At 42.5% G+C, this 22,838-nt stretch overlaps 1 protein-coding gene across 3 annotated transcripts; it reads left to right on the forward strand.

The window, feature by feature from the left end:
• The first annotated feature begins 4,278 nt into the window (after window positions 1-4,278).
• LOC135629672 (pyruvate kinase isozyme A, chloroplastic-like) lies at window positions 4,279-21,596 on the forward strand. Of its 3 annotated transcripts, none has more exons than XM_065137401.1 (3): window positions 4,311-4,366; window positions 4,437-4,750; window positions 21,009-21,589. In XM_065137401.1, the coding sequence occupies exons 2-3, from the start codon at window positions 4,483-4,485 to the stop codon at window positions 21,308-21,310; spliced, it is 570 nt and encodes a 189-aa protein (XP_064993473.1). In that variant the 5' UTR covers window positions 4,311-4,366; window positions 4,437-4,482; the 3' UTR covers window positions 21,311-21,589. The 3 variants fall into 3 exon arrangements, with proteins under 3 accessions (XP_064993472.1, XP_064993473.1, XP_064993475.1); XM_065137403.1 differs by having other exon boundaries at window positions 4,333-4,452; window positions 4,538-4,750; window positions 21,009-21,596; XM_065137400.1 differs by having other exon boundaries at window positions 4,279-4,750; window positions 21,009-21,584.
• Window positions 21,597-22,838: the final 1,242 nt, after the last annotated feature.

Here is a 22,838-nt window from a genome sequence, read left to right on the forward strand (position 1 = left end):
ACTTCGCCAAGTTACACCCAACTTGCTCCGCTCCTCGATTTGCATTGAGTTGATGATGGTCCTCACGCCCACCATTCCACGGGTCAGCCCTCCATTGAGTCTGATCTCCATATCGACTCTAAGTATGGCTTCATTTGTGTTGCCTTGGGTCGCTCCCCCACTTGATCTCGCAATGCATCCCCCCAATGCATTATCTCAAGCGAGATCATACGATGACTCCTCATCTTTCGATCGACCCGTTGAGCTTTGTGAAGTTGTTTTTGAGGTACTCCTCCTCAACATGTGCGGTCTATTACACATGGTTCTCCCTCTAGAGAGCCGGGGCTTATCCCTCCTGGATATCTGTCCCGTTGGAGCAACTTCTCTCTTCGCTTCCTTCTCTTTGAAAGTTTCGGAGACCACCATCCCCTTGGACTACAACACTTTGCTGAACAAACTGTGCATTGTTCTGTCCCTCGCAAACACACTTGCTAGGTTGCGACTCCACATCAATACAGCCCTCGCTACACCTCTCAAGGCTTAGCAATATGCTGAACTCGCTGCACACTTTAGCCTCCTACGAACGTATCCTTCTCATGCTGAAGAAAAAGTTTCAATGCTCCATGGCATCGAGTTTCGATCGCCTTGGGATGGCCACAAACACTCTATCGTTTGTATACAAGCCCTTGTATGAGTACTGAATTCTTCAAGTTAGCAATTCTTCTCACCTCTGTGAGCTTTGCATAACTTTTTTGGTCGCTGAACAACCTATTCCACCTTACATGGTCTCATCCTTTACTAAGCGTCTTGCTTGCCTTGAGCACCATCAAGTATAGTTGCCAATGTTGAGCCATAGCTCAAACTCAACCATCCCAATCTTTGTGCGCTATGTATTCTTCCCAGCTTGCTTGTGCTCGTGGTGCCTCTTGTGTGAAGGGTTGGCCATTCCTTTGAACGCCAATCTTAGATACCCACTCCTCTGAGCGACTCTTTTTCCCTGCATCTCCATGCCTATTTTCCCCCAAATGGTCACGCGTGCTGGCTGCCCTCAACGTAGCCCCGCTAGGTCCCCACGTTTGTATATCAAGTGTTTCTATGAGTGCTTATCCCACTCCGATACCACATGTCATGGACTTAGCTGGTTTTGCCTAAGTCGTGCGGTACCCTTACGTGTCCATTCGCAGGTCAGCCTCCTCGAAACCTCCTATGGTCTCTTAGGACCTACAAAAGAGAAAACATCTCACTCGGGATCCATAAGCAATCATTTCAGTAAGCATTTCATAGCCAATGCAAATTACAAACAGACTTTACAAGCTCTGAATGATCGCACAACAAAGGGTCCAAAATAATTCACTACAGACCGAAATCCCCATAAGTGCTCACATGATAAAACCTTTATTTGTAAGCTTAAGACGACCACCAAAACTAAAGAAAATAGGGCTACTAAACCTACTGCCAACCCTTTATATGGTGTGCAAAGCATCAACAAAACCGAAAGATACGGACGTACATGAGCATTACATCAAACACTCCGTTTACAGTTTTGTCCGTGACAATTCGATGATTCATCAACTTTACCTATAAAAATATTTTGTTCTCACTTTGGTTTCATCTAAACAGAACTTTGCAACTTCAAGTACTCTAGCATATTCAAATGAATCAAATTTATCTCCATCAATATCCCATATCTTAGTCTCTCCCTTTAAGTATCGTGGAGTTCTCCTAAAAAAAGACAAAGATTTCACTAAATGAATACCGAATCGTCTACATGTTGTGAGAAGTCATTTTGTTTCTTTTACAACAGTGCACGAAAGAATAAATACTCTAGTTTCTCTATATGGTAATGATTGGTTAAAGAATCATAATCAGCAAGTGTCTAACTCTACTAGAGTAATTAGCATATCATTGAAAAGAACATTTTGGTTGTGAGGTTGTCCATAATCTAAGTTAATGTTTGTTTTGTAACTATTAATGGACATCTCATGTATTGGAAGTTTAAAGATGTTAAATTTGATGTTTTTGATCCATATGAGCTTCGGGTTCAAGGATCTATCGACTCGATATCATCTTTTGAATGAAAATTTATAGAAATTTTGGCGGAAGAGAGAATTTTCGCAGAAAGACCAAGCGTAAAACCAAAATAAAATAACATATATTGCTTGTAAAGTCAAAGTCAAAATACTAGTTACATAACTTAACATAACGGAATAAAAACGTGATAGAAAGCTTATAGGTGCATGAAAACATAGGCTGTCTTTGGACAGCATGTCAGTGCTCTCGGCAGATTACGGTTGCTATCGGTTCTTGGTCTCCTCCTTCTCTCTTCACTATTGGAACCTCCTCCTGAGGTTTAGAAAATAGGCAATAGGCATTAGGGACTTCTCATAGATTAGGACTTGGATTGTGGTGAGAGGGCTGCCGTTTCTTGGGCTTGGTCTTTGCTTGTCCGAACAGGGCTGAGTAGTGTTGAGATCATCCCTAATCAGTTTCATATGTTTTGATGTGAACTTGTGGTAAATTTTTGGCTTATAGATATAGTGTTTAATTGATCCTGTGAGTTCATAAATGATTGTTACAAATCTTTGAGTTGGCTTTGGGATTTATGGATTTATCAAGAGATATATTGAGTGATTTAGAAATTGCACATGTTTTATAGTATGTAAATGAGAGCTGCATTCATTTTTTCTCTCAATCTTATCGTTTGGATCCTGGGATTTGATTGTGGATGGTTGAAAATATTTGATGAATTTCTTGTTTAAGATAGTTCACACCTAGATAATATTTTTCTGTGACTGTTATTTTGGGGTGTGACAATGGTGCTCATGGTTCAAGTTGGGATTCCTACCCAATATATTAGAACTGTATTGATCCAACCATATCTGACCAAAATTTAAGATCTTGATGTTTGTAGATCCTCATAATTGAATTAGACTAGCATGTGTACATGTGCATCTACTAAATGGTGATGTTGGATGAAGCAAGAGCCCCTCCCAAACCAAAGTTTTCAAACTGGTTGAACACCAATCCGGTGATTGACCAGTATTTGCGATCTAGGCGACTTTGCCCTAATCTGATTCAATACTGGGTATACTGCCTGATATGTGCCATCAGAAACATATCGTGCACCAAGAAATGTTGGGCGCTAAGCCTGCACCATGTACCAATACTAGTGTTTTTCTAATTTTAAACCTCCGACAAGTGTTCACAACCTGTTTAGCTTTTTTAATTCCTCTCTCTCTCTTTCTCTCTGTCTCTCTCTCTCTCCCCGCCTTCATCTGCACCTCCACACTGTCTGCACTTCACTCTGCTTCAGCATCAGTCATGATACCAAGTGGTCGTCTTTTGCATCTACATCTTCCTCGGTCTGTGATGCTACTGGTGGGTTCGGCTCAAGACACAATGTCCTCCTTGCCCTCGCCACCCTTTGTTACCCTCCTTGCACGGCATCGTCTCCACCAACAAGATAGTCGGCTTTGTCTTTGTTTGATGATCGGACAGTGACCTCGTCTCCCTCCATCACTGCCAGAGTGAGATGTTCTCGAACAATATCATTTGATGTGTCTGTTCCCTCACTAGCTCCTTCTTACCCTTCTTTCTTTCTTAGGTGGTATTGGCCAATACCAATTGGTAATAACCTGTACCGAGGCTTGATACACTGTACGGTACCAATATTATATCAGTCTAGCTGTAGATCAATATTGGTACATGATCAAGATTTCAATCCTTGCCCTGAACAATGGGCTGGGTGTGAGATTTGTTATTTGGATTAGGGTATAGACCTTTATTGAGCTTCATTGAGCTATGCAGATGAGTGCCAGCCGATCAATACTTAATATGCATCATGCTCTTTCATTGGACTGGTATGCATTATATGAAGCGAGCAGTAGGAGTTGGCACTACAATTCATGAATGAGATAGTACATGTTCTGTCTCGTGCATTTGCTGATAGCCTGATTCTAGGTGACTAAAACATAAATTGATCTTTCTTTGCCTTCGACATTTTGAGTTGTTTGTTGCTTTTGGTATTAAATCATGACAAGCAAACCTATGGAACATAGGTATACTTGTCTAAATTTTTCTTCCAGATTATCATACATCACCAAGATTTTTAAGGCTTTTAAAGTCTGTAAGTACCTGCCATTTTCATGCAAAATCTCTTCCATGTTTTTAAGTTTGTCTCATATGATTAAACGCAAAAATGTCAAAAGTTGCCTGACCCTGTTTGTCTTTCCCATCTTCTTGTCAAAAACAAAGTTGATCCTTGTGTGAATAATCTGCATTTTGTTTTACAGAGAAATTGCAGTCATTGCAAAGATTGAGAGCATTGATTCCTTCAAAAATCTGGAAGAGATAATTCGTGCATCAGATGGAGCAATGGTTGCCAGAGGTGACTTGGGTGCTCAAATTCCACTTGATCAAGTGCCTTCAGCTCAGCAAAAGATTGTCAAATTTTGCAGGCAGCTAAACAAGCCGGTCATTGTGGCTTCTCAGCTTCTTGAATCTATGATTGAGTACCCTACACCAACTAGAGCTGAAGTTGCTGATGTTTCTGAAGCAGTTAGGCAGCGGGCAGATGCTTTAATGCTTTCTGGTGAGTCAGCTATGGGCCAATACCCTGAAAAGGCTCTGACTGTGCTTAGAAGTGTAAGTATCCGGATTGAAAGGTGGTGGAGAGAGGAGAAGCGCCACGAGGGAATGGAACTTCCTGGTATTGCATCTTCCCTTTCTGACAAAATTTCGGAGCAAATTTGTAATTCTGCTGCCAAAATGGGTAAGCTTTATCATGTTGTTTTATCTATCTGAATTTTGCTAACAATTTGTTGTTCATTGGTAGTTTTTCATTTCTGAAAGTTACGTATGACACTTGTTAGTGATGAGAATTGTTTCAGCTTTATAGCTTGGAGATATTTTCATGTAGTAAATTACAAAATGTCTTGGCTCTTAGTTTCTAACTGTTTGCATATGGTTGCATAAACTTCTCTTTAAATTTTTGCCAAACCATAAGAGATTGAATAACTAACTTTGATGAATTCTATCTTGTCCTCCTGGAGTTATTCCATATTTCAAATCTTTAAACATAACTGCTAGTAATGGAAGTTATCTTGTCGTTCTGGAGATATTCCTTAGCTAAATTCTTGAAACATAACTGCTACTAATGAAAGCTATCTTGTCCTTGTTTTTTTTTTTCTTTGCAAAGAAATACTACATTAAATTAAATTAAGGGGAGTTAATACACTGAAAAGAGGGTGAAGCACCCTGCTCTAAAACTGAAGCAAAGAGCTTCTTGATAGCAAAATGGAGGTGGAGTACCTCGCACAAAAAACACTGGAGGTGGAATACCTTGGTCAAAAAATGAACCTTGAGCCTCTTGACAAAAAAATGGAGGTGGTTCACCCTCAAAAAATGAAGAGGAAGCTTCATGGCACAATAAACGAGGAGAAGCTCTTCGCGGAAACCGGGGGTCATGCCACCTTCCATAGTTGGCCAAGTTGTGAGCCTTGGTGTTGTTTCTGTCGATGTGTGTCCACTATGTTACTGAGACTTCCTTTGCATGGTAGAGGATGTCTTGGCAGATATAGCGTATTTCCCAAGGGGCTGGATGATGGCTTGAGAGAATGTTGGATAGTGTCTTTGAATCAGTGAACGCTCTAATCCTGGAGGTATTGTTTCGCTAAGCTGCCTTCGAGCCATCAAGAATAGCATAGGTTTCTGCCTGGAGGGGCATGGAGGAGGGATGCTTGTCGCAGCCTTCTAACACTGGATTGTTTTCCTTGTGTGTTAGACAGAAGCTGGTACCTACGAAAAGAGAGGAGGAGGGGTCGTGTGAGCCATCACAAAACAAATTGTAAAGGTGATCTTTTGGGGGGTAATCACTTTAGCCAATCCGAGTAGGGCCCCTTTGGTCCTCTGGAGCTGAAAATTCCATCATCGGTAAGGGAGAGAACCCTATAACATATGGCTCCAATTTGGCATTGGGGTTGTGAAAGTGACAGTTGTTCCTGTGTTTCTAAAGCAACCAAAACCTGCTTGTTATTAGGGCTATGAGGCAAGTCTTGGAGGGTGGGTCAAGATCCGATCCCTCCTCCAACCTAGAACCATTCGACCAGGTGTCAAAGGACTGGAAGTAGTAGTGGAGTTTTGTTTCAGCAAGGTGCCAATAGTTCTGTATGAAGATGCACTCAAAGAATATATGTTCGGTGGAATCCTGGCTTGAGTTGCAAACTAGGTAGGGAGAAATGTAATTGTGGACGAAGTTGGATGTCCGTTCAGGGTAGGAAGTCTTTTACATAAGAAGCTTTTTTGACTACGGGTATAATAGGAAGGCTCCACATCGTCATCCACCCATGCTAGTTGGAGTTTTCTAGTAGGGATCTCTCTCTAATGTACTTATAAGTACTCCTTGGGGTGGCTAATCCCAAAGGGTGAGGAGCCCACACCCAAATGTCATCACAAGGGACCTCGGGGAGGAAGATTTAAGAGATGGAGTAGACAAGATCCGGTCCAAAGAGGTTGTGCAGTGTGCGGGTTCCTTTTGCCGTGATCCAACAGCTCATGGACCTTGCTGAAATTAGAGATGAGACTGATATTTAGATATGTTGATCAGTGAGAAAAAGAAATGTTGCCACCCCATGGGTCATCCCAAATGAATGTTTTGTGCCCATCACCAATTGATCATCTTAAAACCCTCTTTGGTATGGGCCAAAACCTAGAGAGACCCTTCCAAGTGCAAGAGGCTTTAGGTGGGGAACCAGACCAAAGATAGATAGGGCCATATTTGGCCAATAACAATTTGTCCCAGATGTAGTCCTCCTTGTTTAGAAGGGGCAGGAGTTTATTTAAAAAGCGTTAGGCGCTAAAAGGTGCCAAAGTCCAAAAACATCCGAGGCGCTAGGCCCTCGCCCAAGCGCTCGCCCGAGCGAAATGAGATGCTAAAATATAAAAATATATAATATAATTAATAAATATAATTATTTAAAATTTTAAATAAAAATATACTATTAAATTAAAAAAATCTAAGATACAAAATCACAATGTCACATTAATAAAAAGTTTCAAAATTCAAAACAATAAAATTTTACATCAAAGTCATTCATCATAATCAATATTATCGTCATTTTCACACAAATTATCTTCATTGAATTCGTCTTCTTCCTCTTGTCCTTTGATTCCTTTCTCTTCATCAAGATATGTTTAATTCTCTGTCTTCAACAATAGCAGAAGCCGAGCTTGATGCTTTTGCACTCATTTTTCTCTTTGTCATCTGTCTTGTATATGTTTGTAATTCTCCAACACCTGAAGCTCTTGTCACATCTCCCCATATCAATCTATCATCTTCAAATACAAGCTCGTCTTCGGCATCTTGCAAGTTAGCACTCATTTCTCCTACTAACCACTCATTTGAATCATCAATATCTTGCAATGAGATTGAATCAAATCTATTTTGCAAATCATGATGAGCCTTCAAAGCTTGATTATACTTTATGTAAATAAGATCGTGCAATCGTTGATGTTCCAACCGATTTCTTCTCTTCGAGTGAATCTATCATGTCATATAATTTAAAAATATATTAATATAATTATCTAAATAAATAAATAAATTAAAACGAAAATATTTAGTGATCCTTACATGCTCAAAGACACTCTAGTTTCACTCACAATCTGAAGCACTAAATGTCAAACTAAATACTTTGATAGCAAATTGTTGTAAATTCGGGGTGGAATTTCCAAATAGACTCCACCATACAGTTGTAAAATTTATGTTATCATTAGCAATAACATAGTAACATAATATATATGAAATTAATTATATCAAATTATTAATACCTAGAGACGTAGTTGTCCTAGATTGAACGACAATTGAAATTTCAAAAAGACATTCGACATTTTTATATAAAGATAATTCACGAATAATCTTATCTTAAACCTCAAGACTAGGAACTAATCTTACAACGTACTGATATAACCCATCCAAAACTTCTGCATCAAACCCAATAGATTTAATCTTATAAAAGAATTCAGGATTCAAATAATATTCTGCTGCATGTAAGGGACGATGAAGTTGATAATTTCATCTTTCGTCAATGATTGTAAAAATTTTCTCATATTTTTTTTTATTTTCATTAAAAGATCTTTTAATCGTCTCCTTTGTTCTATCCATAGCCTTATAAATATATCTCATTGCAGGCTTATTTTCATTATCCACCAACCGAAGGACTCGAAAAAGAGGGCACATTTCCTTTAATATATAAACTACATAATTCCAAAAGGAAGGCAATAAGATGATATCAGCAACCCGCTTGTCTTTTGCTTCTTTGGTCCATTTGCTTGTCACCCATTTCTCAGAGGTAAACATGTTTTTCATATTATGTTTTTGACGATGCACGCTCTGCAATGTCAAGAATGAAGTAGCAAATCAGGTGACACCATATCTCACTAATTCTTTGTTCCCTGTAAATTCTCTCATCATATTCAAAGCCCCAATATAATTATAAAGAAATCCAACAACAAAAATTGCCCTTTCTAAGGTTTCCTTGATGTCTAAGATCTTTCCAATATCCTCCAACATTAAATTAATACAATATGTTGTACATGGAGTTCAATACAAGTGTTATCTTTTTGTTTCAAGCAATTTACCTGAGACAAAGGATAACCGAAATGATAAGACTTAAGAGTTTTAACACATTTAATTGAAGATAAAATAATTAACAAATTCAAAAGATGAATATTACCAACTAATACATAGTTGCTTCCAGTGTCGGTTATGATTTGAATGATATTTTGTTCTTCAATTTCTTCCACGAAATTGTCAAATAAATTATATATCTTGTCTCCAGATTTTACAAAAGATGAAGCATCTATTGACTTCACAAACATAGTCTCTAAACATAGTCCAAACATCTGACATAACAGAGAAACCATGTGTTGCCCATGATTCTTTATGACCCTTTAGTAAGTCATTTGTATAATTCAACTCTTTTTGCAACAATGAAACTCACATCTCATAATAACTTGGAGGTTTTAATCTTTCACCATATCTTCTAATAGCTTTAATCATATCTTTAAAACTGTCTAAACGAGTTGTACTAAGGGGAAGACCAACTTGATAGAAGAAGCGAGCAATGTGCTGAATTATTCTTCCTCTTATTTCTTTATCACAAGTATCACTTATATTTGTTTGTCTAAATTTTGAGCCTCCTACTTGCCCTTGTTGTTTATGGGATCCTTGAAACATATATAGATCCATCGATCCTTTTTTACCCTTCTTAGTACTCATAACTTCTTTTTCTTTTTTGTCGTATACTTTTTTCCCACTTGGGTTAATACTCATAGAATAATCTTCTTCTTCATCCTTGAGATGTTTAACATTGTCTTCTGGTAAATTCTTGTAAGATTCATTCTTTTGTGTCTTCTTTTCATTCATATAACTCAGCAACTCTTCTTTTACCTTAGGTGGACACTTTTTGCAAGCTGCTGCATTCTTGAAATTTCTTACTAGATGTTGTTTTGCACGAAAAATACCACCTCTAGTAGTCTTATCGTAGAATATGCAAGTCACTGCATTAGGATCTTTCGGATCCTTCAGATAATTATACTTCCATGCAGGATCTTTTTTTGATATCATTGGAGACTCTATTGAGTTGCTCTGTACACTTGCCATTTATTTTGAAACCTAACAATAATTTCAAATAAATAAAAATTAATAATATTAAAATTAAAATAATATATTATTAATCTATTAACAATATTGAAAACTAATAATTTTAAATAAACCTAACAATATTAACCCGAGTGCCTTTTTAAATCTCTAGATTTAACAAGGTGGAGGTCCTTAAGCCTAAGCCCTCCCTCCCAACTTAAGAGAGGCATCTTTTTATGGGAAGGGTTGTTATTCCACAAGAAATTTCTGGAGAGTTTAATGATGTTGATATTGGAGTCAGAAATCCATGTGTTCATAAGTATGTGTAAGGGAATAGTGTTGATCACTGAGTTGATAAGAATGGATTTATCGATATGGGAAAACATAGTATAGTTTCAGCCTTGAAATCTTGCAAGGACCTTTTCGATCATAGTGTCCTGATACCTATTGGGCAATCTGTTGTAATGGATATAGGCGCCTGGATAGTAAAGGGGCCAACTGCCATCTTTTATACCTTGGTTGTTGTTGATGTGGTGTTTAGTGGTCGGATTGTTACTTATAGGAAATAGGATCTCAGATTTGCCCTTATTGACCTGAAGGCCCATAATGGCTGAATATGACTTCAAGGCCTTAAGGAGATGTCTGCAAGATTTGTCATTAGCTCCAATGGAAAGGATAATATCATTGACAAACAAACATCATGTGGGTGATTTTAAAGCCCTTTATGTTGAAAGGAGAGATCTTTTTTCAATCGAAAAGGTCATCTAAACTGTCGGTGAAGATATGTTGCACTATGACAAAGAGCAGGGGGGATAGAGGATCCCCATAGCTAATGTCTTTGTGACTATGAAACCATTGGGATGGAGAGTTGTTGAAAATACAGGAGAAGCTAGGTGAAGAGATGCATTCATTGACCCAATCGATAAATGGGAGGGGAAAGTTCATACGCTGCAAAGCAACAGTGATTGCCTCCCATCGAGTCAAAGGGTTTAGTTAGGTTAAGTTTAATAAGGGCTAGAGAGGACTTGGCCTCAAAGTTGTACATGGTGTGGGCCAATTCGTAGGCTATGGTAATATTATCGTGTATGGAACGGCTCGATATAAAGGTGCATTGGTTTTGTCCAATTAGGTCATTTAGCAGGTGCTTCATTGTATTAACAATAACCAGACGAGTTTATACAGGACGTTACAAAGAGAAATGGGTCTAAAGACAAAAATTACAGTAGGATTAGATTTCTTAGGAATGAAAACCAAGTAGGTTCTAGACCAAAAGAAGGGAATTCTAGGGTGAGAGTGGAAAGCCTTAAGGATGTTTGGCCCCTAATGAGCTCTAGTAGCTCTTGTAAAATTCCACACGGTGTATCTGTCAACGCCCGGCCTTATTAAGAGCTCTTGTGATTTTAGAGAGGGTAAACTAAATTGTGAGCCCACTATGGGAACTAGATGAGATAGTTGGCAAGAGAGGCCAGGAGGGATGGGTGGAAAGGAAAGGGGAGTTTCGTAGGTCTATATACCACTTTGTCACGGACTTAACTGGAATTGCTTAAGTCGTGAGGCACCCTTGCAGCAAAGTCACAAACTTAGCTGGAGTTGCCTAAATCGTGAAGCACCCTTGCGCCAACTCCTCGGACTTGGCTGGGATTGCCTAAGTCATGAGACGCCCTTGCGATATATGCATCCGCAAAGGGTTAGCCTAATTGCAATCTCGTACAGGTCCCGAAGGACCTATAAAACAGAAAGTTGATTAGTTTGAAAATGAGCGACAGACAAGTCCCGATGTCTCGCAAAGAGGGAAGCTTTATAAACAATTCAACAAGCACCTTGAGTGCAAGAGAAGAAGGAGAAAACAAAGACTTTAGAAGGTTGAACAAACAATTGCAAGTCTGCAAACAACTGCTCACCGGGTGTCGAGCGCGAAAGCAAGTTCCCGTTAAGTTAACGTGCGAACTTGTGAAGATTGTTTAACGCTCGACGCTACGCTGAATCCCATCCCCCCTGGTGCCACTCGGGGGGTTCCAGGGTGCTGAGATGACTGACGTTTTGCGTGAGGCTGCAGTCTGCGGAAAATAGGTTGTGGCACGTAAAAACGGAGCCATTTTGGGGCAGTTCGACCCGACACGACGAGTGGTCGCACTACAGCGCTATGAATTGTCGTTGCTTACATTTTTCAAGCAAAAACACATAAAACCAATGCAAAACATGCTGTCATATTTCTGTACAAGCATGCAAAAATGATGAACGGTTCGTTGAACGAAGTTGTTGCGTGTGCGCGACGACCATTCGTGACATTCTCCCCCACTTAAATTGTCGACGCTTGTTGGTAGTTTTTTTATGACTGCTTCTTCATGTCATAGGACATCTTCGGGCTCTCAACTAGCTTCGGTTCAGGGAAGCTTTCTCCACTTCACCAAGTACTCGGTCTGCTCAACTTCATTGGGTAGCTTTATCTTGCGATCCGTTAAAATGGTTTCAACTCACTTCTCGTAGGAGGCCCTAGTTAGGGGTAACCGAGTTGGAACACTTTGGGAAGCATCTTGCAGATCTGAGCGGTAGGCTTTCAAGTTGCTGGTATGAAAAACATTGTGAATTTTGTGTCACGCCGGCAACTACAACTTATAGGAGACATTGCCCACCCTATTGATAATTGAGAAGGGCCCTTTATATTTATACACTAATCCTTTGTGTACTTTGTGCCTAAAGAATTGGAGTGATGTTGGTTGGATCTTCACCAACACTAAATCGCTAACTTTGAACTCTTGCAATCACCTTCCCAAGTCTACCCACTTCTTCATCTTTTTGGTCGCCTTCTCCAAGTAAGCTCGTGCAATATCTACATTTCGGTGCTATTCTTTTGCAAAGTGATATGCTGACGGACTACTCCCAATATACCTGATAGCCAAGGAGTGAGGAGTCGATGGTTGTTATCCCATAATGATCTCGAATGGGCTCTTGTTGGATGAAGAGCTCCGCTGCAAGTTGTAGGAGAATTGGGCCATGTCCAATAGCTTCACCCAATCTCGTTGGTTGGTACTCACGTAGTGCCGAAGATATTGCTCAAGGAGTGAGTTTATTTTTTTCAGTTTGGCCATCCGTCTAGGGGTGGAGGCTTATGGAGAAGTATAACTTAGACCCCAATAATTTGAATAGCTCGGTCTATAATCGTCCCAAGAACCGAGTGTCTCGATCATTGATGATATTGTGCGGAACTCCCCAATATTTCACCACATTCTTCATCATCAACTTGGCCTCTACCCTCCAGCTGGAAGGCATTCACCTGCTCCACTTTCAGGCTCAACGCATTGGCTACGACATTTGCTCTTTCGGGCTTGTACTCCATTGCCATATCAAATTCGGCCAAGAAGTCCTACCATCGTGTTTGCTTTAGGGAGTTTTTTTTTAGTTTAGAAGTAACTCAAAGCAATATTGTCCGTCCTCAGCATAAATCGCGATCCGAGAAGGTATTGCCACCAATCTCGTAGACAGTGGACCACCGCTGTCATCTCCTTCTCGTGCATCAGATACCGCCACTTGGTCTCGTTGAGCTTGCGGCTCTCGCAGGCCATCGGGTGACCCTCCTGCATGAGTACTCCCTCGATAGCGAAGTCTAAAGCATTTGTATGGACTTCAAAGGGCTCTCCATAGTTCGACAATTTGAGCATCGGTTCTTCTAACATAGCAACCTTTAGATCTTGGAATGTCACTTCATATTTGTCAGACCATCTCCAAGGCTGCTCCTATAGCAACTCCATCAGTGGAGCTACGCACTTCGAATACCCAGCTATGAAGTGTCGATAGTAGTTGACGAAACCAAGGATCTCAGCTCCAGCACCTTTGGAGTCCACCATTTCGCAATAGCTTGCACTTTTGATTTGTTCATCTGAATTGAACCATTATCGATTCGATGCCCCAAGACTAAGATCTTTGTCTGAGCAAAGTAGCACTTCTCCCTTTTCACGAACAAAGTGTTCTCCCTGAGAGCCTTGAAAATTGTCCGAAGGTGCTCGACATGCTCCTCGAGCGTTTAGCTGTAGACGACGATATCGTCCAAGTAGACGACCACAAACTTATCCAAATACTCCTTGATAGTTGGTTCATAAGAGTGCAAAATGTAGTCGGAGCATTGGTTAAGCCGAAAGGCATCACCAAGAACTCAAACGCTTCATACCTAGTCATGTAGGTAGTCTTCGCTTCGTTGTCATCAGCAATGCGCACCTGCCAATACCCCGATCGAAGGTCGAGTTTGGAGAAATACTTTGCTTTGCCCAGTTGGTCGAACAAGTCCACAATGAGCGGGATAGGATACTTGTTCTTCACTGTCACCTTATTGAGGGTTTGATAGTCGATGCATAGTTGGAGGCTCCCATCTTGTTTCTTTTGAAAGAGAACTGGAGCTCCGAATGGTGCTTTAGAACTACAGATGAGACCACCGCTTAGCAATTCGTCTAGCTGCTTTCTAAGTTCTACCAACTCTAGAGGGGACATGCGATATGGTAGTCTTGCTGGAGGCTTCACTCCCGGCTCCAGCTCAATATGATGATCCATGCCTCTGTGTGGTGGCAGAGTTTTCGGTAACTCAGGTAGCATAACGTCTGTGAACTCCTTCAGAACGTTCACCACCATAACAGGTTCATAAATGGCCTCTCCATCAAGTGGCTCATGCTTCATAGCAGTCACGAAGGTTAATTCTCATTTTCGTACCTCTTTAATTATAATGCTGATATTTGTTTGGGGTCCTTGGTTCCTCTCCTAGAGATGGGAACCACACAAGGGTCGTCACCTCCCATCAAACATAGGGAGTTCAGGAACAGCATTGGCACCAACTTCGCTGCGTGCATGAACTCCATTCTTATAATCATTTGGAAGTCGTCTAATGGCACCGCCATCATGTTTATGCTCCCGCTCCATGTTCCGATCTTGATGGAGTCTCCCTGTGCCAACCCGAGATCCGCTTGGCCTCCGAGTTCACTGCCTTCATCCGACTTGAGTTCTTCTCCAAGATCAGCCCAAGTCTCTTTGCTTCTTGATCGACAATAAAGTTGTGAGTAGCGCCCGTGTCCACCATTGCATGGGTTGTTTGGTTATTGAGATTAATGTCCACATACATCAGCTCGTTACTCCCTGCTTTTTGTAGCTTTGCCTTCATATTCTCCCCCACTTGACCTCGCAATGTATTCAACAAACACATTGCTCACATCTGTAGACCTTGCGACTTCTCATCGTTGCTGTTGGCTACTTGAATTGAGGGCGATGGCCTTAACCTTGTCTGATTTGGGGGGATGGATTGATGCTATTAAGGCATTGAGTGTCTGTTTTTGTGGGCACTCCCTCACCATGTGCGACCCTCCGTACAAAAAGCATCCGTCAGGTTTTGGGGAATTGTCTTTTGAGCTTAGCCCTTTGTGGGAACTCTTCTTCCTTTGCTCGCACCGGGGCTCCTTTCCTCGAGAATATTTTGGAGGGTGATTTCCTGACGATTGTCTCCTTTTCCTTGAGTCCTCCGAGGAAACAAAGTCGGTGAGCCTTTCTGCAGTCGCAATTGCCCCGATCACATCGGTGACATTCTTTCGATACAGTTCCTATTGAGCCCATGGCTTTAAGCCATCGAGGAAGCTGAATAGCTTATCCTTCTCGGACATGTCCTATATATTCAGCATCAGTGCAAAAATTGCTTCACGTAGTCTCGAATAGAAGTACTTTGGCAGAGTTGTCTCAGCTTTCTCCTTGCGACGAACTTTGTGTTCTCGGGTAGAAACTGAGTTCTCAACTCCCGCTTCAAGTCCTCCCATGTGTCCACTCGACACCGACCTTGTTGGATCTCCTCCTAACGGGTTTGTCACTAAAGTTTTGCATCCCTATTCAAATATATTGTTGCTTTTGAAACTTTTGTATCTTCAGAATCGGGCGTTGTAGCTTGAAAGTACTGTTTCATGTCAAACAAGAAATTCTCGAGCTCCTTTGCGTCCCTAGCACCTTCATAGCAATGTGGCTCAGGTGCCCTCAAGTTTTGTGGCGGCGCAACATGGGTGTTGCTCCCTCCCGCATTTAGTGCCCTTGTGAGCACTATCATTCTGGAAGTGAGTTTCACCACGACTTCGTGCAAATGTTGTACGGAGTCTTTGGTATCGTCCGTCAGTTGATCGACTAGGGCTTCAACCTTGTCGATTCGGTATTCAGCTTCTTCTTATAAACTCTCTACCCCAAGAAGCCTTCGTTGGCCTTGGTAAAGTTCCTCCAAGCTTGCTTCAAGAACATCCAGGCGGGTTTCCACCATTGAGTCTCTCCTTATGGCTTTTTTTCCCGGTTGGTGCTCCAGATTGCGCCTCCTCCGCTCACGGAGAGTAGCCAACTTCTCGCTCATTATGTTCGCTGTCGCGCTCCTCCTAAGCGGCTCCAACAGCATAAGAGCGAGTTTACACTTGCAGCCCACCTGCGGTTGCTTGGGGCAATGGTCCGGCTTGCCCCGTCTTGCTCAATTCGCCACGATGCTTTGCCATGTGAGATTGTGAAGTTTCTTCGCTGCTTGCTCGAATTGCCTGCCCACTCTGATATCACAATGTCACAGACTTAGCTGGAATTTCCTAATTCGTGAGGCACCCTTGCGGCAAAGTCACGGACTTAGCTAGAGTTGCCTAAGTCATGAAGCACCCTTGTGCCAACTCCTCGGACTTAGCTGGGATTGCCTAAGTCTTGAGGTGCCCTTGCGACATATGCATCCGAAGGGTTAGCCTAGTTGCAACCTCGTACAGGTCTCGAAGGACCTGTAAAACAGAAAGTTGATTAGTTTGAAAATGAGCGATGGACAAGTCCCAATGTCTCACGAAGAGGGAAGCTTTACAAGCAATTCAGTGAGCACCTTGAGTGCAAGAGAGAAAGGAGAAATCAAGGACTTTAGAAGGTTGAACGAACAATTGCAAGTCCGCAAACAACTGCTCACCGAGTGTCGGGCGCGAAGGCAAGTTCTCGTCAAGTTAACGTGCGAACTTGTGAAGATTATTCAATGCCCGACACTATCCCGAAGCCCCATCTCCCCTAGTGCCACCCGGGGGGTTCTAGGGTGCTAAGATGGCTGATGTTTTGCGTGAGGTTGCGGTCTGCAGAAAACAGGTCGTGGCACGCGTAAACGGAGCCATTTCGGGACAGTTTGGCCTGACTCGGTGAGCGGTCGCACTGCAACGTTGCGAACTGTCGTTGCTTACATTTTTCAAGCAAAAACACATAAAACCAAGGCAAAACATGCTGTCGTGTGCCTGTACAAGCATGCAAAAGCGACGATCGTTCGTGACAACTTGGTGAAGGCATTTCTAATGTTGTCAATATTTTCATTAGTGACTTTGTTGTCCAACTTGATGGAGTGGATTGTGTTGGCTCTCCTCCTTTGTCTCACAATATGGTGAAAGTATTTTGTGCTCTTATCGACTTCTTGGAGTCATTTAGTCTTAGCTGTAGTGCTCCATTTGAGATGGATTTGTCTAGAGAGAGTTGTAAATTTGTTGTGGAGGCATCGGAGCTTAGTGTGGTCTTTCAAGGTGAGGGTAGAGTTATTCTCTTTAAGCTCAAGTGCCTTGAACTCAACCTCAGTATTAATCAAGGCCTTATTAATGTTCCCAAATCTAAATGGTCTATAAGTATTCTTAGCATGATCAGAGTGGTTGAGGGAAATAAGTAGGGGCGTGTGATCCGAAAAATTCTGGGGGAGAAGTTTAACATGAGCATGCAGGAAGGAATAAAGCCAAACATCATATGCAAGAGCTATGTCTAGGCCAGTGGAGACCTGAGAGACACCGAACCAAGAGTCGATGTCATTAAGATTGTAGTCCAAAAGGAAATCTCGAAAAGCAATTACAAAAGAACTAAGCATAATTTTTTTGCCATCAGACTTCTCAAAAGCCGAAGTAATACAGTTAAAATCCCCACAAATCATCTAAGGAATGTTAGAAAGTTACAAGTTAGAAAGATTATTCAAGAGAGACATATGAAGACCAGCATGAGTTCTAGCATAGACTGCCATAAGAAGCCAAGGAAGCGTACCTTGTTGTTCCACTATTAAGTGAACACATTGTTGATTCTTACATATTGGGTGCGTTCTTATTTGGTCGAATCTCCAAGCAACCAATATTCCATCTGCTTGACCTTGGGCTTGGGTGATATCCTCGTGCCATTCCTTGCCAAGCCTTCTAGTGAAGGCCACGGCCTCCCTGAGCGAAAGGTAGGTCTCCAAGAGAATGAAGATTGAGATATGGTTTGAGCCTATCAGGTGTCGGATGTGTCCTGAGGCATCCTTCTTTTGGACCCCTCTATAGTTCTACAAGAGGATATTAGGATGTTTGATCATTTGGGTTTAAGAGGGTGATCGTGGTACTTGTGACAATGGTAGACTTAGTAGTGAGATTTTAGTTGTCTACCTTCTTCTTGGATTTATATTTCAATGTAAGGAGTGAGGTGTGGGGACTTCCCTAAATCGGTGGTTTCCGCACCTTCGAACCTTGTGTTTGTGAGAGCCTCATCCATTCAGGGTCATCTTCATCGTGCAGGAAAGCACCATCGTCTTTCGTGGAACAGGATATTTTATCATTTGGGTTTAAGAGGGTGATCGTGGTACCTGTGGCAATGGCAAACTCAGTAGTGAGATTTTAGCTGTCTACCTTCTTCTTGGATTTATATTTCAATGTAAGTAGTCAAGTGCGGGGACTTCCCTAAATCGGTGGTTTCCTCACCTTCGAACCTTATTTTTGCAAGAGCCTTATCCATTCAGTGTCATCTTCATCGTGCAGGAAAGCGCCATCGTCTTTCTTGGAACAGTTCGTAGCTCAGCGGAACGCCTGCTCCACCTTGTCAATGAGGTTTCTAAAGAGATCATTTTGTGGAGGCGAAGGACCACGTGGTTAGGGGCTTGGAAAGCACTGGGGAGAAGCTTTAAAGGTGAAGCGGCCATCAGTTGAATTAGGTGGGTGGATTAGAAAAATATAGGGGGGGGTATTGAAGGGATTAACTAGGAGGATTTGAGGGATTAGAGGGGCGGCCAGCCCTTTTTGGAAAGGGAGGGAAGGTGGATAGGGTTTCTTTGGGCGCTCAGTTATGTGGCTAGGGGAGCGGAGGGAGGGAGGGAGGGAGGGAGGGAGGTTTGACGGGTTAGGTTGGCTGGGCAAAGCTCTGACCGAGGAATATGGTTAGGATTCACTCCTTCCATTGCAGGGAGGGGTGGTGCAGACGAAGAGGGTTGATGCAGCCGAGATTTATGGTTTCGAGGGCGGCACTGACGAGGTGATGTGGGGTTTCACGTGGGTGGGATGCCTTATGCTGCTTGTGTCCTTTGAAGAGGACGCTTTAGCCAGTGTAGTCTCGGGATGGAGGGAGAAGTATTAAATGCGGCAAGTTTAGGTATGGGGGAGTGTGAGCTGGCCTGGTCGACTCTGAGCGTGTTGAGATTTGGGTGTTGTAGAATGTAGTTGTGGTTTCGGGTCCTGGGCCCTTGTTAAGCCCTCATCCATGAGATCTGGGTTAGGAGCGGGATTAGAGGCCTTGTTGTAATGGGCAGTGGGTGCATGACCGTTGTGAGAGGGATGATTGCTGTTACAGGTCCTTCTTTTGACTTTGATCTGAGGCCCGTACATCTCCTCAGAGGCCTCGGTGTCAACCTGAACAAAACGTTCTTCTTTGTTGCTGACCAACAGTTCACGAAAGCCCTGCCTGCCGGAGCCCTCCTTGCCCGTCGGGGTTGGTTGCTCCGACGGCTTGCTGCAGCCATACTGATTGACATTATTGGCCCACCACACCACCGGAAGAACAGAAATTTGGTAGTTTTTCGTAGGCGATAGTTTGGAAGAAGTTGGTATCCTCTGTTCTAACCCAGATGCCCTTAGGTAATGGCTATGAGTAATCAAGCATAATGCAGACGCGAGTATACCTTCCTCATGCACTCGAGGCTGTCATTGCATCTACCTTTAGCGGGTTTCCTATGCAGGTGACGACTCGGAATAGGATTATGGGGAACATCAGCTCGATGGGGAGTCCGGGTAGTTGGATCCATGTAGATGCTGTCATCATTGTCTCCGTGAGTGGCTGGAAGTTTTCACGCTAAGGAAAGAGGTTTAACGCCACTCCCCGTAGAAACTAGGGACCTCTTGTTAGCGTGTTCATCATGTCTTGCTCGTTCTGGAAGCGGAAGCACAAGTACCCACAGGTGAGGTCGATGATCTGGAGTGTTGATTGTAGCTTCCAGAGGGAAGGGGGCTTTGCTCTAAGAACCTCCAAGGGTGGGGCTTTCCCAAAGAATTTCCCATATAAACAGAGCTTCAAGTTGTGCACCTCCATTGGATCTAAGATCTAACATGCCTAGAATGTTTCTGGATCTTCGCTATCTTTGCAACCAAGTCTGCAACGAATTGCCATGGGTCTACAAAGGATGTTTGTCAGAAAAGACTAGCCCAGAAAGAGGGAGGGGTTTTGGAGACTGGGGGAGAACTCTGGTTGGGGGCAGGGTTCTTTTCAGTGGAGTTTTCCTGATTCAGCGGCTTAGAGGGAGGTGTTGCCTCAGAGGTTTGTGTAGCAGCGGGGGAAGAAAGGGGGATCGGGGGGCCTGTCCGCCTCTGCAGGTGGAGCCTCAGCCAGGGGAGGGGAAGCAGAGCACATGCTCTCCAGCACTCAGGTCCTAAGTCTTTATGCAGCTTCCTCACTACATTATCTTGTCCTTGTGAAGTGATTCCTTAGCTTAGGCTCTTTAACAATAGCATGGCATTGATAACCATTCATCGGTACGTGTTATCTGAATTTCTTTGCTTCAATGAGTTATGTTGTTCTAGTGATGAGTTATTTTGGCTTGCTATCTGTATTTTTTCCTTCTTCTGAGTTATATATTCTTTTTTTATACATGGAGATGTTTTTTGGACTTTGACATTTAGTGATGATATTCTAAATGTAAGTAATTGTTTCCAGATTTGCTGAATTTAAGCTTCTGCGATGGGAAAATTTATATTTTTGAACCCCAGTTGATTCCTTGCCAAGACTGTTTCTATTGAAAATTTTATGTTGTGCTGTATGAATTTGTATGTAACATGAATAAAATATCTTTTTTATTTTTTGATTGATTTACTGTTTAAAAAGATGCTCTCAATTCAAATAAGACTTGGTTAGTCTATGGCAACCTTTTAAGTAATATTTTATCTGCAGCAATAATATAATTTTAGTTGGCAATGCCATCCATTTGTGCCTGATTACTGGACAACAGAAGAAATATGCTAATTTTGTGCCACCTTTTTATGCATTTGATTTTATTGTCTTTTTTTAGCCAATCCCCGATATGCTTTATGCAGTTAGTCTAGTATCATATCTTCGTTCCAGTGCTTATGATAAGAACTTGTTTGTTGCTCCTGATCCTGTCAATCATGCTTCACAGCTAACAGCTTGGAAGTGGATGCAGTCTTTGTGTACACAGAGACAGGTCACATGGCTTCTCTTCTTTCACGGTGCCACCCTGATTGCCCGATCTTTGCATTTACATCCTCAACATCTTTGAGGCGACACCTGAACCTTCAATGGGGTCTCATACCCTTCCGTCTTAGTTTCTCCGATGACATGGAGAGCAACCTCAACTGCACATTTTCTTTGCTCAAGGCAAGAGGAATGATCCAGCCTGGTGACCTGGTCATCGCACTGTCCGACATGTTGCAATCTATTCAGGTGATGCATGTACCATGAGGCAGATTTTATCGAATGCTAATAAGTTGTCTGATCCTATCGGCAAGCTTGGGAGAGGTAGTTGGATGCTTTGCTCCACAGTATTTGTTGGTTCTTTCATCGGTGGCTATCCCAATTGATTTATCCTTCATAAATCTGGGTACTATCATCTGCTGCTATTTTTTGTATTTCTTAAAATATCTAAAACATGTAGAACTATCCTTACATCGTTAAACAACTATGATGGTCAACCCTAATGGTTTTCCAAGTCGACTTATTTTTCAGCTTGCTGTTGCTCGAACCATTGAACAGATTTTGGGATTTTCGGATAATGGATCTGTAGGAGTCTCCAAGCCATGTCTCTTGTTTCACTTCTGTCATTCATTGTGATCTGCAAGCCCTGCTGTGTAATCTTCTTACTCGTGATAAAGATTGCGTGAGAAATGTCAAATCTGTTCATCCTCTTTATATCTCAATACGTTGGACAATGGTGGATGATATGATGATTGGGAAAACTGCTTGAAGTTTTTTACATGAACTTGTTACTTAGAATTATCCTTCTTCATGCACTTAACGTAACTGAACACTCCTGCTGGGTTAATGTGAGTGAATGCTTCTCAGCGTTATCCTCGTTTGGAAGAACAAAGAAGACAGAGAACATCTGTAAGTCTTTTATTATTCTTTTACCATTCAAAAACGAGGTCTTGCATATATGTGTGTGTATATGTCTTCGAATACTTTTAACTCTGTCATGTGTCACCTACAGATTGATCATGACAGTTAAAGGGACCAAAAACCACGCCATAGGATCTCGCAACCCAAACACCACCGGTTGACTCCCAACTGCCACCGCTTGCAGCAGTAACACGCGTCCTGGTGCCTCTTACTTAACCTGTTGCACACGTGTGTTCGTCTCCTCCCGTCCACCGTCGCTGCCATGCATGGCTATACCAGTTTGCTCGCGTGCATGATTCGACGAGTGCCTCTTCTTTGACGTCACTCACCAAAAGGGTAGCAAACGTTGCCCGTCTCCTCTCCTCTGTACTACTTGGCCGCCACAAAGAGATCTCGTCCTCCGCCCTTTTCTTCCGCCTTCCGCGGCTTCTCGCCAGCGTTGCACCGCGGAGAGCTGCGTTCGTGGGGCACCGACGGACGGGCAGCAGCAGGTCGACCCTTCACAAAAATCGACGCCCCGGCCGCCGGTGCCACCTCGTGCGGCACCGATCCCTGGGCCCGACCCTTCGCCCGACTACGCGGGCCCGCCGCCGCCGGTGATTCTGCCTTGAGACGACGTCGTCAACCCCGAGGATAACCTGCCGTTGCGGGGACAAACTTTGGTAGCGGAGTTCTAGCTTTTCTGTTGTCTTCTATGGAGCCAACACAGAGGATGGAAAAGATCTGCAATTGTTCATGCTGTGGCTTGTAAGAAACTGCAATTAGTCCTGCAACGAGGATTCTAATCTTGTTCGTGAGGTGATTACAGTGTAATTTAGGAGCATTCCTAATGTCTGATCTGTGGAGAACTTCATAAAGAACTTTCATGCTTAAT

Source organism: Musa acuminata, chromosome BXJ3-1 (assembly GCF_036884655.1).
Source record: "Musa acuminata AAA Group cultivar baxijiao chromosome BXJ3-1, Cavendish_Baxijiao_AAA, whole genome shotgun sequence".
Lineage (NCBI taxonomy): Eukaryota > Viridiplantae > Streptophyta > Magnoliopsida > Zingiberales > Musaceae > Musa > Musa acuminata.

Coding starts and splice junctions, on each gene's coding strand:
- LOC135629672 (XM_065137400.1), top strand. CDS start 4,354: ATGGTTGCCAGAGGTGACTTGGGTGCTCAAATTCCACTTGATCAAGTG. Junction 4,751..21,008: donor TAATTCTGCTGCCAAAATGG/GTAAGCTTTATC, acceptor CATGCTTCACAG/CTAACAGCTTGGAAGTGGAT.